The 19,205-nt window shown below is 44.9% G+C and overlaps 2 protein-coding genes across 5 annotated transcripts in view; one reads left to right on the top strand and one right to left on the bottom strand.

The window, feature by feature from the left end:
* The window catches only part of LOC105569226 (nuclear receptor subfamily 4 group A member 2), a 71,027-nt gene extending 54,384 nt beyond the window's left edge, over window positions 1–16,643 (top strand). The window contains exons 2-8 of the mRNA XM_012025499.1: window positions 2,282–2,526; window positions 5,494–5,732; window positions 5,916–6,389; window positions 6,819–7,146; window positions 7,496–7,804; window positions 8,450–8,684; window positions 9,369–16,643. Of these exons, the coding sequence (XP_011880889.1) occupies window positions 2,282–2,526; window positions 5,494–5,732; window positions 5,916–6,389; window positions 6,819–7,146; window positions 7,496–7,804; window positions 8,450–8,684; window positions 9,369–9,625 (2,087 nt within the window). The 3' untranslated portion in view covers window positions 9,626–16,643. The remainder of the gene's footprint in view (window positions 1–2,281; window positions 2,527–5,493; window positions 5,733–5,915; window positions 6,390–6,818; window positions 7,147–7,495; window positions 7,805–8,449; window positions 8,685–9,368) is intronic.
* The window catches only part of LOC105569227, an 83,515-nt gene extending 64,418 nt beyond the window's left edge, over window positions 1–19,097 (bottom strand). For 2 of the 4 annotated variants that reach the window (XM_012025503.1, XM_012025501.1), the window contains exons 1-2: window positions 18,816–19,097; window positions 17,422–17,501 (exon numbers count right to left, since the gene is read on the bottom strand). In XM_012025503.1, coding sequence (XP_011880893.1) covers window positions 17,422–17,501; window positions 18,816–18,959 — 224 coding nt within the window. In that variant the 5' untranslated portion in view covers window positions 18,960–19,097. Of the gene's footprint in view, window positions 1–3,142; window positions 3,598–16,710; window positions 17,502–18,815 lie in introns of those variants that run through there. The other 2 variants (XM_012025502.1, XM_012025500.1) reach the window with 2 other exon arrangements.
* Window positions 19,098–19,205: the final 108 nt, after the last annotated feature.

The following is a 19,205-nucleotide window of genomic DNA, read 5'->3' as shown; positions in this document are numbered from 1 at the left end:
TGTCATGCATGTTGGCATTAGACAATTGGGTGAGAAAACGTTTACCGCACGCCTACGTTTTCCACAGTGCCGGCAAATATACATATCTAAAACGAGCGATTCTCTGTATACTAACGCATCCCTCTATATACTAACGCACGCAAATTCCTATAATTTTAAAGATTTGTTTTCAATAACCCGCATTCTCTTTGTCGATAATCGCAGATTTTCACCACACGCGAGCTTCGAAATAATATAATTACCGGGGATCGCCGAGTCTGGCGCAGCCGATGCCTCATCGATCGCGGAAGATATCGCCGATTTCCCCGTTCGCTTTGCGACGGCCTCGCGGATAACAATGAGCCCGTTCCCTCCTCTCGCGCGTGTTCAACTCGTCATAACAGCCGGCGCATTGTGCCTAATCGTCACTTCTTCCATGCGCACAACACACACCCCCTTGCAGAATCGATCACGGTGAAATCGCTTACGGCCGATGCTTCGCGATCGCCGTGGGTGGTCTCCGGCGTGGTACGATCGTGAAATTAAATCGAACGCGACTTCGAGGCCCGTGACTATCGACGAGTGGCATCTCGATGCGCCGGGACGCCCTGCATCCGGCTGTCGTTGTATCGGATTACTCGCGTATCGAAACCCTTCCTGCTTGATTCGATAAATCATCGTTGATTCTATCCCCGTTGTTTCTCGCAATCGAACAAAATGGCTCAAGATGAATGAGAATCGTCAGTAAAATTGTAATTAAATAACATTGCGAGTTCTCTTATAGTGATCGAATATGTTTGTATCGGATTATTTATAATTCCGATACAACTTTTTATATTTGTCATTAACTTTGCGTTTTGGTATTCCTTAGAAGTGCAAATTGAAATACAATTGCGGAATTTCTGAGGCAGCTTCATAGATTTGCCAAGTTTCAATTATTAACAATATTGATATAGCAATAGATACTACAATGTTCGCAAAAGGAGTCGTTGGTAATATTAAAAAAAAATATATATACATAAAAACAATGAGATAGACAGGAGACTGTCTATCGCTTAGCCGTCGGGGGATAATATCGCGTAATAATAATCAGGAAGGGTGGCAGGGTACGTGGTTGTTTGTATAGAACGGGGTTGTAGTATTTTAAATGCCAATGATTTCATGTCTCCCTGGGGTGTTCGAGACCACCCTATATAGGACGTCGCGACGACGCTCAAGTGCTCAGTCGACGACGAGGATTCACCGATTAATAAGATCCACTGCAAGTCTCTTGATCGTGCCGAATAGTAGTGAAAGTGTTTCCGGAAATCTCTCTCCCCTTGCCGTCAGGCTTGCTTTGGTCATTAAAACTTAGAAGGGTTAACGGAAGCAACAAATGTCTGGCGCCGTAGTAGTATTTTCCAAGTCGCAGTAATCCGTACAGACATGATCACCATGGATGATGGACATTCGCAGTATCGTAGATACTGTATGTATTCTTCAGATATTCCGTTTTCTTTCCATGATTTTTAAACTTGAGCGTGGACTTGTGTTTTAATGCCGTTCGAAAAATTATATACTTGAAGTATACCGGTCGTCGCCTAGTTTTGTCATGGAAGCATTTAGGAAAAGATTATTCAACACAAAATTGAGACGAGTACGCTCTTTGCGGGTTGCGTGCCGTTTTGCAAAAGATAAGTTGCTCGTTTTATGATGATATTCGGAAATGATTTCAAAGCGCGCGGAGATTTAAACGTCGGAGAGTGACCGAGTTGTACTCGCTCTTGTACCGCGTACCGGAAGTGCAGTATGCCACGTGGAATGCTAAACATCAATATTAACGGCGTTCTTGCGATAGAAAAAAAAAGAGTGTTCTGCGGAATATCGTTTGAAATTGACATATCAGAAAGTTTTCTCACGCCGAGAAACGAGGTTGCGATCCATTTGTGCCTCTTCGCGCATAATGAATAATGTTAGTCTGTACTCCATATTTGCTAACATTTAACTACGGGTGCATGCGCATTATTTATCGGTGTCTGAAGCCCCTTTTTGGGGAAACGTGCGCTGCATATTGCATATCGTGAATTTCACGTATATTTAGATGGCACAATTACATTTTTAATAATAATCTTATTTAACTTCAATGATATCGTTTTCAATTTCTTTACCAATTTCTTCTCAAAGTATCTTCTACTTTACCGTCTATCCTTATTCTCTTCATTTTTATCAGAATGATTCTTCTTTATTTCAATTTAGCTCCAATGATATTGATTGCCTAATATAAAAATTATAATAACCGAGTGTCTCCATTTGGGTGTTGCAGGGCAACTGCATTCGCCGAACGGCGACAGCGACAACAGCAACGGTAGCCAGCGTGCGGTGGCTGTTATTCGTAGCGAGGTAGAGCAGCAGCAGCAGCAGCAGCAACAACAACTACATCGCCAACGACAGCAGCAACGTCAAGCGACTGCTACCGTTCCGGTTCTCGCCTGCACTAATCAATCGTCCATCACCACGACTACGACCGCCCTCACAGTGGCATCAAGCATGCTACTTTTGCAGACACAGGTGAGCCCCGTTTCTTTGCATCTCTCTTCTCCAATTAAATTAGAATTAAGTTCATCAAATTCGTTAAATCTCGAAGACGCGTTGAAGGAGGTAAAAGGAAAATGAAATAAATTCAACTGCCATTCCGAAATGTCGTCTGCACTGTGAGCCTTGCGTCGAACGGATCGGTTAAGCGCCTCCGCGCTTGCATGTCTACGTGATGCAACATAAGTTGCAATTTTACGTAATAATATTCGTCCATGTAAACGCTCATATCTCATCTCATCTCGCCTCTCATAAATAATTCCAAGAAGGTCTTATGAGGAATATGGATATGTAATATTCCTCAAAGAAAGTAAATCCAGGAATAGCGTGCCGCGCAAGACAAGTAATCTCCTGTCAATTCAAAAATGAATTTTTATTACCGTGACATGTACTTTTCCGGTTGAGTTACGCAATTTATAGAGTTATATAATCTTTGACATTAGATAATTAAAAATTATCCAGATTTGACGCAACTTAATGGAATTAATTCTTTTCTGAGAATCTTGGAAAGTATTTTTTTAAATCAAGCTCTAAGAAATTTATCGACGCCGCAGCTTCAGAAACAGTTGAAATTTCGTCCTTTCTTCGCAACATTCTGCAAGTAACGGTAGACCATTTCCCTCTTCTTACATCATTCCTTATCATACGATCCTCCTTATCACAGCAAACACGCAAAGTAGCGTTACCTGTCAACCGCGAAAACCGAGTGGTGTAGTATCATTGAAATATTGCCATCCACTTTTTCCCACCGATAAAAGCTCGCCTTTGCACGACCAGCCCGAGATTATCGTGTCGCGATCCGATTCTTTTGAATCTAATTCTTATCGACTCTCTCGAACTCTCGGATTCCACGATGGTCCCACTTGGTCCGGTAACAAGACTCTCCACATTCCTACGATCATCATCTGCACGTATCACGCACGATCTGCATTCCACCTGGATTCCGTCCTACCTGGTTCTCCTCTCTTCTCGCTTTTCTCGCGTATCTTCTCTCGGTTTCGACTCCTTTTCCGCGGTGGATGAAACGACGTTACGGTCAATTAATCGCTAAAACGAGAATGTGCCGCGGAATTAGCGGAGCAATAAGAGGTTGTCTCGACAATTTAGCGGGAGAAAATAGAGAAGCTCGGGGAGCAGGAGGGGTGCTTTTAGGATGCCGTTTAGCAGGCCATTTATTCACGGTCTGGAAGGACGAGGCTTCGATCGCCGGTCCTCGAGGGAGCGATGAGCGAAATGTCAGCTCGAAGCGGAACCGGCACTTGCAAATTGAATATCCACCCTCTTCCACCACCCTCGTCCTCCTCCTCCGTCCGTTATTCTTCAGTCCCTGTCGCAGGATGTCTTGCGGTATCTTCAGTTTTCATCCTCGGATTTTAAAATAGATACTTTCTTGATTCAGATCGCGAATTTGTTAATGACGATACGGATTTCTCTCGGCTGCATCTTGGTTGTCGAGAAAAATCATTGCTGTTATTTCGAATTGCGACAAAATAACGTGCCATTTGCACATTCGCGAATATTGCACAAGCGATATTTGAGAAACCTTTCTCTTCCCTCAGAATTAAATTGCAATTTTGAGTCAACATTTTTTTTACCGAACTATTTAATTTTGATCATTGAGAAAATTAATTATTGTTCGAATTTCGACGAGATAACGTACCGTTTGTACATTTACGAGTATCGCAAGAACGATATTTGAATATCATTTCTCTTCCTTCGGAAATAAATTGCAAATTTTGAATGAATATTTTTCACGGAACTCTTTGATTTTAATGATATTCTTACTTTTGTTTAGAATTGAGTATGCATTAGTTTGCGACACACAGCGAATTTATTGCGCAAGTGGAGAGAAGAGCATTTATCATATGATTACACAAATCACTTCGAGCATCGCGGTGTGATAAATTTCCGCCGTTAATAATAAAATTAATTTTGAAAGTTGTCTGTAGTTTGAGAATTTTACGGCCGATTGAGTAGTACATTAAGAGTATCTCGGCGTACACAATTTCTTGTCGAGTCGATCTATCAAGTGTATCAGTACGGGTCGTCGATTATTATTATCCTATTGCCGCGCGAATATTTAATCGCGAGCTAGTACAGTGTTTTACCGCCTATCGACTATCGACTATCAATGATTGAAGTGGGTCGGGGAATGAGAGGGGAGCAGGGTGAGGAAGAGAGAGAGAGAGAGAGGCTCTAAGTCTCTATCGAGCACTAGCTTATAGACAACACGCGATACGAGCTTGGCTTGTCCAATCCTCTCTCGAACATCCTCACTGCGCACCTCGATTGTACATCGATGTCTCGACGCTGCGGCTCGCAATTGTGGTCGAACAATGTTTCCGCCTTGCAGTTGGGTGCTTCGATTTGCCGCTCGCGCGGCTCTCCGGAGACCGTGACGGCTCCGCCAAAGGAAAACATCACTTAAAACGGCGTTTAAAGTTAATAGTCGAGTCTCGTTTATTCGGTATGTAATTAGAAAACAAAAGATTCGCAAAGTCCATGTCGGTATGGTGTTCAAATTGGCTCGTTCGGCGCAGGTATCTTTTTACTTGCGTTTCTCCCTATTTTATCATTCGCTTTTCCGGTTTTCGATTCATTTAGAATCTGTGCTAGGTATGTTATACTATTAAAGTTGGCGACATAAATTTTCATTAACAAGTCATGTTATTATGTAAATTACTGAGTTATGTTACTGAATTATGTAAATTCTTCTTTCTCGTGTAGTATGAAAGTTATTATTTAAATATCATTATTTATATTAGATTAATACTATAAATTATTATTATTACGAGTAATTACTTCCTCTTAATGAATATCACTTTGTTGAATAAAATATATACACGTATAATTTATAGTGTATTGCAATATCTAATTTTTATATCACTACTGATTGTGAGTTAATATCGCTTCTAAATATAGCCGCAATTTTTCACGTTACAGAGTCCCTTCGGCACTTTCGGGGAGTTCCTGAATAGCCCCTATCCGGACGCTACGGATGCCGGAAGTTTACCCGAGGAGTTGGATCCCTTTCCGGAATTGCAACTCGGGAATCATCCGCAGGGCGTGCCTCAGGTCGACGACTCTGCTCAGTCTCAGCAAAGTGTTCACCATCAGCAGCCATCGCAACCACCACCACCACCACCACCCCTCCCCGAAGACATCCAAGCTGATTCTCTCAGGTATACAAACGATCCCTAAACTCGTGATATTCTAACACGCCGATTGTAACTTCTTATCAGGGCTTATCCAGTAACAGCAAGGAAATTATCAATTATTTGTTATCGGTATTACGCTTAAAGTTTTCCGACAACGTAGCCTTCGGTGGTCGGCGATATAAAATGTTTACGCATTTCTGCTTGCAGTCCTACGCCATTACCGAGCTTCCAGGAGACCTATACGGCGCAGCGATACACCAGACAGGAGCTCCAGGGCCTCGGTATTAAGATGGACGATGAATGCTATGACTCCCCGGTGTATTCCTGCACCCCTACTCACTACTCGACCGAGTTCACGACCGCGGTGCCCTATCACGAGCAGCATCCTCACCATCACCCGCAGCATCATCAGCCGCACCAAGCTCCGCATCATCATCAAGGTTACTTCCCCACGGAATCGGCGCCCACCCCGACAACGGCGGTTGTACCGCCCTCTAATCATCGGCAGGACCCATCCTACGGGGTGGCTGTTACCATGCCCATGGTTTACGGGCCACCATCAGCCATCGCCACTCCCGTAGTTCCTACCGATCTCTGTCCCAACGTCGATACCAGCGTCGTCATTGGCACCACTCGGCCACGAAGGGCGTCGCTGCCCACTCAAAGATCAGAATCGGCAAGGTAAGATCCTTTACGAGTAATTTCAACTCTCGTTGCTTCTCGTTGCTTCTCGTTTAAATTAACGATGTTGTAATGCGAGAGAAACGTAAAATTTGCAATATGCATGATCCTTGTTCTAAATTTGTTATTTCGCTCATTCACAGTTTGAATCAAAATTTTAATACACGGCTAATCTATTTAGTACACGGAAACGAATTCCAACTTAATTTTTAATTCACAACTCTGAAATAATGAAGCAAATCGTGCAATTCTAAATCTGCAAGCGAGAAAGAGTCTTTCAATTTTGCTGTAAATCTTGGAGAATAAACGACGCGAGTTCGATTAGCAACGTATGCTTCGAGGACGCGAGACGCGGCAGTTTTTGGGAGAATCCCCGTTCTGACTAGCGACGGGTTATAGATCAATGCGCGTCCTGTGTCGTGTTAACAGTAGTGGGAGCACGGATTCCCCGAAGCCGCGCTGCGGCGGCGGTACCGCGAGTTCCGTCAGTTCGCCGTCGCCCGGAAGCGGTACCAGTGGCGAACGCGCACCCCCAAGCCCGAGCCAGCTCTGCGCCGTGTGCGGCGACACCGCGGCCTGCCAGCACTACGGTGTGCGCACATGCGAGGGCTGCAAGGGCTTCTTCAAGAGGACCGTGCAGAAGGGCTCGAAATACGTGTGCTTGGCCGAGAAGGCTTGCCCGGTAGACAAACGCCGGCGAAACCGTTGCCAGTTCTGCCGGTTCCAGAAGTGCCTGATGGTTGGCATGGTCAAGGAGGTGAGTAACGTCGTTGCTGCGTTACACGAAAACACTTTGAAATCTTTTTTTCGTAATTTTGTTACTTTATATATGATATTATATTGAAAAATTCTAGATATCTATGACAAAAGTAGACTCTTGGTGGTCAACTAATGAAATTTGCCGAGATTACTTGCAAGTAACAATAAAGATTTAAAAATCAAACGATGAAAATTGATATCGAGTGAAATCGAAGCTACGCAATTATTAAATTCTGCGTTAAAGGCTATTTAAAAAACGGCTAACGTATTATGGCGCGGACGAAATAATTAGGGGATCGTGGAATCGCATAATTGTGACTGATTCTATTATTTAATTGCCGGAACAGGTTGTCAGAACAGATTCCTTGAAGGGCCGCCGAGGCAGGCTGCCTTCAAAGCCCAAGTCACCGCAAGAATCCCCACCGAGTCCGCCGGTCTCTTTGATCACCGCCCTGGTTCGCGCCCACCTGGACACAACACCGGACAAGGCAAGCCTCGATTACTCGCAGTACCGACAACCCAGGCCGGGCGACCCTCCGATGACCGAGGCCGAGAAGATCCAACAATTCTACAATCTATTGATAACCTCGATCGATGTTATCCGAAACTTTGCCGACAAAATCCCCGGATTCACGGATCTGGTGCGGGAAGATCAGGTGAGCGATCACTTATCACGATGCGAAGCTGAATGAGATCAAATTTAGGCTACGACGACTTGAAAATATAGGGGACAATGTCTCAAAAAGAAAGCTCCGATTACAGAATTTCTAGATAAAAGCTCTGAGATCCTAAGATTTCAACTCGCAAGAGTTGATCGTTGCTTTTTTTTGTTTTTTATCTGAGTTTTTCCAACTCAGATACACGCTCTTATTATATCACTGGTCAGGTATCAATTCTCGGACGATATCTATTGGGAACTAACGGTTATAGAAATCGATAGCTCATACATTTTCTAAAAGGTCAGTCTTGACGAGCTTTTGACGCGGTCGGTTACTTGGCTGACTAGCAGACCGCTCGGTAGAAACGGATAGACGTTAATTCGTTAATATGTCGCTACAAGCAGGAGTGATTTCGCCGTGTCAGATTTGTCATCGCGCCTAAATGAAATTATACGATTACGTAATTTCCGTTAGAAGTGCATTCCGAACGGCGCATCGAGGACTGATTAGGCGAAGGGTGCTCAATATCGCGGAATAATAAAATATTTTATCTTTAGAACACCTTTCGATCGCCCCGGTACTTTGCGTCTCACGAACAATTCATTGGCGTATCAATAATTTCGCGGCGTAATCCGATTTCAGGAACTGCTCTTCCAATCGGCCAGCCTAGAGCTGTTCGTGCTGAGGCTGGCGTACCGCACGAACCCGGACGACACGAAGCTGGTCTTCTGCAACGGTGTGGTCCTCGCGCTGGAGCAATGTCAGCGCAGCTTCGGCGACTGGCTGCACAGCATTCTCGACTTCTGCAAAGCTCTCCACTTCCTGGAGGTCGATATCAGCGCCTTCGCCTGCCTGTGCGCCCTCACCCTGGTCACTGGTCAGTAACTCGATTGTAATTCCTCCGATTTCACGATCAAACGAATCGCCACTCCGTCGCGATCTCCGCCCCCATAAATTCTAATCACTCTATAATCGCACTTTTGTCACGCCGCGGTTTTGCTGGTCGTTTCTTTAGCGGCGCCTTCGATCTTTCTTTATCCAGCTCGCTCTACTTGGTACACTGGTTATACCGGCCGCGCTAAATAATTAATCCATCGGTTCGATTAATTATTGATGTTCCGACGAAAGGAACGACGATGTTCCTCGTTCGGCACGCGATCCGTTGGCAACCAGACATGCAGGTGTGCGGTTTACAAGCGCGTCCAATCAGAGCTTCCGTGTTTGGATAGCTACGTGTTGAAGGTCGAGTGGCTGATATTATTGGAGTTTAATTGATTCATCAACGTTTCTTAATCCTGAATGTTGGTGCTGTAGTAATTAAATTTCGAACCGCGGTGCATCGTCGATATCGAAATTTCTGAAAATGTAAGATGCTATTTCGAGTATCCATATTTTCGCGACTGCCGAAAGCAGCGTCAAGTTTTAAGCGATAAAGCTTCCGATATTATTTTCGGAACGCTATTATTGCTCGGTGGAATTTGGTGGCAATTCGTGGATTTCGATCGTCTTACGTTTCTCGAGAAAGCGGCGATCTCACTCGAACCGATTCTCATACTTGCAGAGAGGTTCGGATTGAAGGAGCCGCAGCGCATGGAACAGCTGCAGATGAAGATCGTCTCGTCCTTGCGCGACCACGTGACCTACAACGCCGAGGCGCAGAGGAAGTCGCAGTACCTGTCGTACCTACTGGGGAAGATACCGGAGCTGAGGAGTCTCTCGGTCCAGGGCCTCCAGCGGATCTTCTACCTCAAGCTGGAGGACCTGGTGCCGGCGCCACCCCTGATCGAGACCATGTTCGTCGGCAGCCTGCCCTTCTAAACCGAGCGGTCTCGCCAGCACATAGAACAATTACTCTCTCAGACCCATGCGGTTGCGTTATCTTCGTTCTAATTGCATCCTTCTTAGTTCGTATTACACGTAGCTTTACTCTCTTCTTACGTGTAACCTCGCGCGATCCCGCGGGTACGTTCGGTCCCTCGGCGTCCCGACGACGTCCCTCTCGCGTTTACAGCAGAGGGACGTTCCGGAAGGGCTCCGTCGAGCGGGGAGAGCGAGGAGTGCCGTTACTGGTCGTACGAGCGAGCGCGGACGGGAACTGTCCGCGCGAGAACGCGAACGCTAAACTTAAGGGAAAGTTTGTTGTACGTATGTATGTACGAGCGAATGAATGTGCATATACGTGAATGCGAGCGGGTGCGTGCGTCGTGTGCGAACGTAAGTGTACAGAATGTCTTGACGTAGGTCTCTGCATGCGCGACGTGTCGGGTGGCGGGTGTCGCACATCGCCGCTTGTACTATTAGTGGGTAAATGCACTATGGTCGCCGTTGTTGGTGCGCTGCTGCCGCTGCTGCTGCTGCTGCTGTTGCTGCTGCCGCTGCTGGAGAGCGGATGACAGACACGGGGCGGAAAAGAGTAAAGCGGGCGCGAGGCGGGCCGCGGCGATTTCGCTATTCTCCCTTCTAGCTGTAGTAGATTCCGCGCGGATCTGGGTGTGGACAGGAGAGGACCCCTCCTTCTCTCTTTTTCTCGCAAGAAGGCACTCCGCGCGAATTTTTCTCACTTTTCTACCTAGTTTGTACGAGGCTCTCCGTGCTCGCGCTCGGCTCGCTTCGTCGCTCCCAGGACCCACGGCGCGCGGACTCGCCACCTGCTCGGACACGTGTAATAACTTATCGGCAATATCCTTGCCCTTCGTCGCGGGGGAAACGCGTCGGCGATTCGCAACATATCAGAGCAATGGCGGGCAGGGCGGACGACGCCCGTTCCCGTCTTGACGGTAGACGTAGGATATGACTCTCGGTCGCGCTCTCGATGACCGAACGATGCCGGGTGCAGACGCATCGATTGCTTGCTCGAACGCACGACAAGAATCGATGTGGCTTTATGTTACGTCAAGTTAAGTATGTGTCCTTTATTTGTTCTTTGTCATTTTACATATCGTGGACATATCTGTGTCTCGATGACGTGCGCTTTGCGTTCTCGAGGTAAATATGCAATGGACTGAATGCAATGCGAAGAATAACGAACGAGGGGCTCGCTGGTGGAAATTGAGGTACAAGCGAAAGCTGTAAGTTGACGTGCATTTATAAACGCTGTAACGGGTTTACGCGTCCCTCGGGTATCTGTGTTAATGGAAAGTGAGTTTAGGAGTGGAGCTATTATTTTATGAGTTTATGATAAATTGTAGGAAAGATGAAAATTATTTGACCAGATACATTTTTATACTTTCTACGTTTTAGATACGTGTCAGCTTTTAATTAACAGTATTATTGAAAATTTAAATATTCCAGATATCAGAGTTATCTCAAATCGCAAGTGTTCGCCAGACATTTTCGCGAGAGTAACTTCAAATAGCCTCGCGTCAAAAGCGATCAATCGGAGATCGCCAAGTGGAAAGAGTTGGCGCATTTCTTTATTCCAATTTGTATATTCCGACGTCGAGAACGGACCAGCGCATGCAAAGGGATTTCAGTTCGCAGCCTCGCAACGCAGTCTTGACATTTTCACCATGGGACCACCGCAGATCCCATGCGTCCCGCGGTTCGTGGTAGAGAGTTCATTTTCCTCCTCTCACGTAACGCAACTCGCACACGAGCTCGGCATCGTCGATCGCCGTTGTCGAGCGCCGTCCGAGGCGCATGGTCGATAATCGGTCGGCCCTTTACCACTACTCTTGCGTTTATGTGATTTTAGAGAGCTAAGGCGAACGCGGGTCCGTCTCGTTTTTTTGGGGGGGGGGGGGTGAAGACGAGACCGGTCGAGCCGTCGATCAGCGAGGGCGGCGAGACGGGCCCGGCTTAAAGTTACCTATTACGTTTTATGACATTTACTTTTTTAATCAAACTAACGTAGAGTGTCCTATTTATATACGTATAACGCGCCGCTACTACTACTTAACTACTACAACTACTACTTTACTATACCGTTATACTTACTACTACTCATTGATAGGCGTTACTACTATATGACGTTACTACCACTACTACCACTGTTACCAGCGCTACCTTTACTACCACCTTGTGTTACCATTGCCTCGCTACGGTAAGCTTCGCCGTCGTTGCCGTCGTCGTCATTAAAGAAAAAAAAAATGCCCCTCGTCGCACCAGTGTCCTACGTGCGACGCGATAGACGGCGGAGGTTGCTGAACGGGGCTCTTAAACCGGGCGTCCTCGCCGCCAGGATTACCGCAGTCGACATGCATCTCTGTTTTCGATGTGTATCTTGATATTTTATCCACGTTCAAGTACCGTAAGATAAAGTAAGATTGCATATCGGGAATAACTTCGCACTGGAGCGAAAAGGGATTTCACGATTATTTTTCACACCTGATGTTGAATATATTTAAATATAAAAATTTCCAAGTACTCCTCTCTCTCGTTCTCTCTTTATTCGATTTCGCCTCTTAGCTTAAATTAGAAGTATCGCTGTATATATCTATTAGAATTCTTACTATTTTTATTCTTTTATTATTATCAATGCTGTCAATTTCTTCTTTTTTTCTGGCATCAGTTTTGCAGCGCTTAAGGTTTCCTTTGTAATTATAGCTTCATTTTATTTACACCGGGAGAGAGATAACGTCCACGAGAGTAATAGCAGGCTTCAGCCTCCATGGTTGCCTTACACAAGTTAATTATCTTCTTATGCTTAGATAATCCTGAGATCTATTTTTGTTCGGGCGCAGTTACCTTTGCCTGTGTAATCTTACGACAACCACCGTCGCTATCGCAACGCGATCCAAGCTTCGTAACACGACAGATCAGGCATTGTCCTTACACCGCGGTCCACACAGACACACGTACACACACGTACACGTACACACATAGACACACGCGAATGAAGAGCACGTTAATTACCTGTACGTGCACAATAGATATGATAATTACATGTGTATATGTTAATCTAAAGTCGTGTGTATCCGCAAATGTTCGACGCTTCGCAGACGTGGCGGAATTAATACCCGGATCGAATTCGTCTTTTATCAGCTCTCTACGATTGTATTAATGTCTTCTGTTTGGCGATGTCGATTCGCGTGACGTTCTCAATTAGCGATACACTATACAGTGCACGGAAGAAAACTAATAACAAGAGGTAAAATCAAATGCTCGCGTTCGATTTCTGTCGCTGGAAACGGATCCGCCTCATTTTCATTCGACTGTTCCGATTCCGTAGGCTCCTGCGATACCTCGGAAATTTTTTCTCAATTCTTCTTGCTAACAAATTTAATGCTTTGCGGTCTGAAAAGTATAGGCGTCGCCGTGCGCGCCGAGATAAAGTCCAGATTGGTCCAGAAATTAATCGGGATGAAAATGATTTTTTACATGTAAATTGTGTACACCTTGAGAAATCAGCGATCAGCGATAATAGCGTGATAGTATTAGCTATGACCGATAATTGCCATTTAATTGCCGAGCGCAAATCCACAAAATAATTTTGGCCGTAAAGGATTAATCAGTAATTGTGGTACTTGTTAATAAATATTATAAAGGAACGGTGTCCAGTAAAAATATCCAAGGTTTGCCACGAAAACTGTGACGGAAAACCGAGGGTCCGGCTTTTAAGTAAAAATGTTCAATGTTTGCCGGTTCGCAGTAATACATTCGCGGTAATGTATCGGTGGACAATATTCGGTGTATCTTATAATACAACAATAATATATTTATCACACATGGCGAACGCGATGGACACCGTTGCTACACTGGCCGTTATAGGCGCAATAATTCTTACATCGCATGTATACGTGTCACGCGTTTGTTGATCATTAGCTATGGCGTTTTAAATAATCGATCTTAATACTCTAATTACTCCTTTTGACAAAGGAACGAGTCAATTCCGTTTCCAGCGGACGTAAAATCCGGCATCGACACGAAAAATACGAAACACGCGTTGAACGACATATCAAGTTCTTCCCCTCCCCTGAAAAAATTGTCCAATGTTTGTAAAAACGTTTCTCCGTGTACGAAATGATTCCTTAATACGGTTCGTTATACGTCCACGTTTGCGGATGGATACGCGCGCAAGTGTTCAAAAGACAAAATGCCCGGTAAGAATGCAAGGTAAACAGGATCCGAGGGTATAAAGGCTTGAGCGACCCTTGCGATCGACATTAAGATAACGCATGCGAGAGCGTCGATTCTGCTCCTGTTCGAAGGACACAAATTTCGGAAGAGCTCGTTCCCGCTGGAGGAAACTAATTCGCGTCACGAAATCGATAGCAATAAGATAAGCACGTTTTTACCAGACTGATGCCAATGATCTGTCAGGATATTTTGTAAGGAGAGAAATAAGGTGTCTGTGAACTATCGATTGGAGGACTTTAGAGATACAAAATCTTGCCTTTCTAGAATTTCTAAAAGCGAACACTTTGTGAGAAAGTGAAGAAGCCTCTTTAGAGAGGGCGAGTGCGTAACAAATATTTCTAGGCATATAGAAACAATGTTAATCGTTGAAATATTTACGAGGTAATGTCACGATAAATATAAATGTTTTCTTCCGTCCGTTGCGAGGATAAGTATTTAATAATGAGCTAGTCGCGGGCGAATTGAGAGGGGAAAAATCTCAGAAGATAAAAATAACTAGAGGGAAGAAGGAAAGATAATTTTGTATTAACGATAATTAAGAGCAGGTAACACATTGGCATCGATCTGCGGCAATACAATTGAAACGGGAATCATTTTTTACATTTGTAAGAAATGCTTTGGCGCAATTGGGAACCTCGAGGACGAGCGCTCTTCGCCTGATATTCGCCTTATCTTCTCCTCATATCAGCCCCTCATCTTTAGATGGAACATGTAGAAATCTTCGAGCATAGAAATCGACCTTCTCGCCCGTGCAAAATAAAGTGTTGAGTCCAGAGGAGATTTCGGGAGAGGGGTTATCGGTCGTAGAGAAATCGGTCTCTCGAGATCGGGATTGTGCAAAGGGCTCGACTAGAACGAAGGAAACCCCGAGTTTTACGAGTTACGGCCTCCGTTATACACGGAAGAATGGGGTTTCGGGGGCGACGTACTTTTGTTCCTATATATATCTTTTTCTTAACGAGAGCCCGCGCGAGGCTGATGTCTTCCGCTCCTGATCGCGGAAAATCGTCCCTGGACCCAGCGCTGCGGCCAATTATTTTTTACGAGAAATTGTCACAAAGAGAGGAGACGAGAAAGGGGCAAAAACGCCGAGAAAGAGTACGAGCAGGGATGGGAAGGCAAAATCGGATCGTTTCGGGCAGTAAGATCGTCCTCGCGACGAAACGAACGAGATCGTCCCGACATTGTTGTTTAAATCGATTATCTGTCATTACTGTAACGAAATAACAGTCAATTCCGTTAGGTGTAAATCTATCCCTTTTTCCCCGTTTCATCGATGTATGCAATAAATGTTCGATCAACAGATTATTTAATATATCTCTTCGAAATTTTTGTTAATAAATTATTTTCTCGATTGACATCTGTAACTGAGTTTATTCGAAGATATTATCTATATCGCCGATTCGCTAAGCGGCGGACGTTTGCGTACGCAGGGTGTTCCGCCGTGAGAACTTGTGCGGAAGTTGTCGGTTCTCCGAGAGTTCAAAATGATGGCAAGGTAATCATCACGACGTTACGAAACACTCCAATGTGTGTGTGTGCATTATGTAAATTTCTAATTTCTCCTACACTTCCCGACTGAATTCGATATTAGTCTCTCTCTTTCTCTCTCTCTCTCTCTCTCTCTGACGCTCTTTCTTCGTGTAAGCTGCCAAGCTTCCTTCGTGCAAGTTATTAAACTTTCTCTGTCATTTGAAGCAGCATTCATTTTCCTCGTGTAATTTTCGCGATTGTCGTCGCGGAATTTTTTCGTCGCCGAAATAAAAATGACGTTAACGTTGATCATCGACCGATCGAAACGTGAGCATAACTAGTTTGCTTGTAATTTTGTGGCAGTAAGTAGCTTACAATTTGCAAAATTTGTCTATAGAACTCGGCGAAGCTCTCGATAAGCAAGATCCACTTGAACGCGATATTAATTACATCCTCTTTAATTGTGAAAGTAATTTTCACCGCCTCGCTCTGTCGTACGAACGTCCGCACGCTCAGCTAGAAAAGAATCGCGTTTATAAATGTACGACGATGTACTATACGCGCTTAACATATACATATGACCGGAAGATGAGCGTTGTACCGAAAATAAATCTAGTAAATTAACACGGACATGTGTCCACACACGAACAGAGAGACAATGCGAACAGCAGCCAACAAGGGTCCGCGTAAGTGTCGCAGGTTGATTCAAACTAAAAGCACCAGATCTTTCGATCTATTTCTTCTCCTCCTTTTCTTTCTTATACGCTGAGTATTACGTGATGCACACGATCGAATATAATAATCGCGAGAGGAGAAACGGGGGGGGGGAGGGGGAGGTTAAAGGAAACGACGTATCGACGGCCGTGCGTCTTGACAAGTGGAAATTAATTGCATCGCGAGAATGCGATTTCGCTGTCGATGAGCCTGAGAGATAAAAGAGAGAGAGAGAAAAAGAGAGAAAGTGCGAAGCAGATGTAACTGCAACGGCTGACAATAAAGAAATCGCGGGGAGGCGAACACTCTCGGGGGCTGATCGCCGATCTTTTCATCCGCACGACCGTCGATCGTAAGGGCGATGCGTAGCGTAATATCACTGAATATGTCACCGTGTAATATCGTACGCAAATATTGACACGCACACATACACAGGCGCGCGCGCACATTCATGGAACCTTTTCTCCGGCCTGATTCGTTGTTAATTCTGTGCCGAGCCACAACACAGTTCCCTCTCTCGCTTGGAATAATATACATACATATAAATATATAAATATAAATATATAAATAGATATATATATATAAATACAGATATATAAATAAATAAATATATTATGTATAAATAAATATACATATATATGTGTATGCATAAAAATACATAAATATATATATGTGTATATATATACTTTCGATATATACGACGAAGAGGCAGTTCAAAGGCAAGACGCGAGAACAAAGAAATTATGACGATTATATTTTATAAATAAAAAAAAAATTGACATGTGATATAGATGGTAAGGCACGCGAGAATGCGTTGCGATGCATTACGAAAGCAAATGTATTCTGTATATCGTTTCATTAAATCTACTAAAACGATGAGCCAACTAGTTTTCTTTTTCACCCCCTTCGGCATCCCCCTCCCTCCTCTTTCCTTGCTCGTTTATGACAATCCTGCGATCGCGCCCGAGAGTTTCACCCTTAACTGTTCGAAACCTACGTACAGTTTACTAGTAAAATGTACGGTGAAATTTCCCAAAAATTCCTAAAGTTCTTCAAAATGCTATGTTGCATACAACTGCACGATTTTCAGGATAAATTGTAAGAAAAAATTCTCCCCGTGTGGCAATTTCGTGGAAATGCCGCGCTGTCCCACGATTGCATAATTTTCAGGATAAACTTTAAAAGAAAAACCCTCTCCGCGCGCTGTTGTAAAATTAGCACTACGAGATTAGCATATTCCCTCCGATAGAGAGCCAAGTTGAGCCAAGTTTCGATCGAGTTTCATCGCGGAAATGACGGATATAAGGCAGTGTAGATATACGTACAACTTGTACAAGATAGTCGCATACCTTTCTGGATGAACCGCATCGGGCAACGGTGCGCCGTAAGATTTGCGCTCCGTACAGGACACATCGCAGTCCGTGAAACCCTAGAGAGATTAAAACTCTGTTGAACAATTTATCAGTTCAACGTTTGCTGATAATAAAATACGCGTGTAATAGCATCAAGTATCGCGCTCGAACGTTGCTGGGATGATTGGAATTCTTTCGGCATACTTTCTAACGTTGCGGTAACTCCGTAACGTTGCGGCAGTATTGTGCAACGTGCACGCAATATTTCAGTCCTGCGATCTTTCGCAATATTTTTGGCAATTTTTTTCAGAACGTACAAACAAGTTTTGGCGAGAGACAAATTGTCGCATTACTTTTCGCAATGGGCTGCTCGAGCAGATAATTTACGTTTGATAAATGTTTAAAAAACATTTAGCCGTTCATGATTTATAAATATATGTAACGTTGAAATATATGTAACATATATGTATATATCCTTTATTCCTCCCAATTGTGATTTTACGTTAGAGCCTTACGAATTTTATTCTTTAGAATTTAAATGGTTTTAAATGGTTTAAGACCATTTTATTCTTTAGAATTTAAATGGTATTAAATGGTTTAAGAAACGCGTTAAATTTTAACGTTTAACATTGATCAAACGTATTTTTCACACGACTCTGTTACCCGCGGACTGTAGTGTAGTGGATAAAAAAATTTCATCGAGAGACAAAGTTATCGCGTCACTTTTTGCAATATAGACTATGGAGGGGTGGGGGGATTTCACAGTAGATGCAAGAGGCGAGAAAATGACTCGACAATTTTCCTCTTTCGAAGCGTTTCGAGACAGATTTACGTCACGTACTAATGACGAGTCTGTCCAGTGTCTCTACTCGGAAAACATTTTGCGTGCAAACATGTAGCACTACCCAGTGAAAAATGATTCGTCGATCGACGTCGAAACGATGTCGAGTCGACGTCAATTCGACGGTGTCGGTGTCGATTCGACGAATCATTTCTCACTGGGTACCCAGCCAGAAATAACTCGTCGATCGACGTCGAAACGATGTCGCGTCGACCGCCATATTGACGTCGATCGAGTAATTTCTGACTGGGTATGACGACGCACTTGGGCGGGATTTTGCTTGCGTTGTTGAGGCCAGTTTTGTACGCTTTGTTGGACATTTGCGCGCCAAATTACACGCTAATACACGAGCTAGCCACTTGCGTGCAAACGCACAGACCGGGCGAATCTCGTACGAGTCTGCGTATGCACAAGCAAATTCGCGCGCATGAATGGTTACCGGGGCGCAACTTTAGCGGGACTTGCTCGACGAGTCGCCGCAACGTTTCCGTACGTACGAGGCGATACTTTACGGATCTCAAAGCAGACGTTCGTGAATAAAGCGACGTACCTCAGGAGAAGCGACGGACGCACTTATTTCAAACGCTGCGGAACGTCGAAAAACCCACCAACGGTCAATCTTGCGCAATGGACGCGATCCGCGGCGCGCAACCAATGCGATTGCCCGTGGCGGTGCCAGGTGGCGCGCGCGCATCGGCCGGCGCGTGCGCGGTGGCGTCCGGCGCGTGGCACGCGACGAGAAAGTAGTCCCCGCTCGCGAAAAGGCGAAACGACGGCGGCGACGGGCCGAAACCGCGGGTGCCGATCGTTCCGGACGATCCTCGCGGCGATTCCGCGCCGCTCGTCGGCGTCGGGCCGGCGCCCGGGTCGGCGCACTCGCGGTTCATCCGCGGCGGGCGCGAGAATATCAAAGGCCCGCCGGTATCACTGCGCGGCATGT

This window comes from Vollenhovia emeryi, unplaced genomic scaffold (assembly GCF_000949405.1).
Source record: "Vollenhovia emeryi isolate VEMERY1.0 unplaced genomic scaffold, V.emery_V1.0 DF939125.1, whole genome shotgun sequence".
Lineage (NCBI taxonomy): Eukaryota > Metazoa > Arthropoda > Insecta > Hymenoptera > Formicidae > Vollenhovia > Vollenhovia emeryi.
Note: the sequence above shows the minus strand (reverse complement) of the source record. Positions and strands in the feature narration are given on the sequence as shown.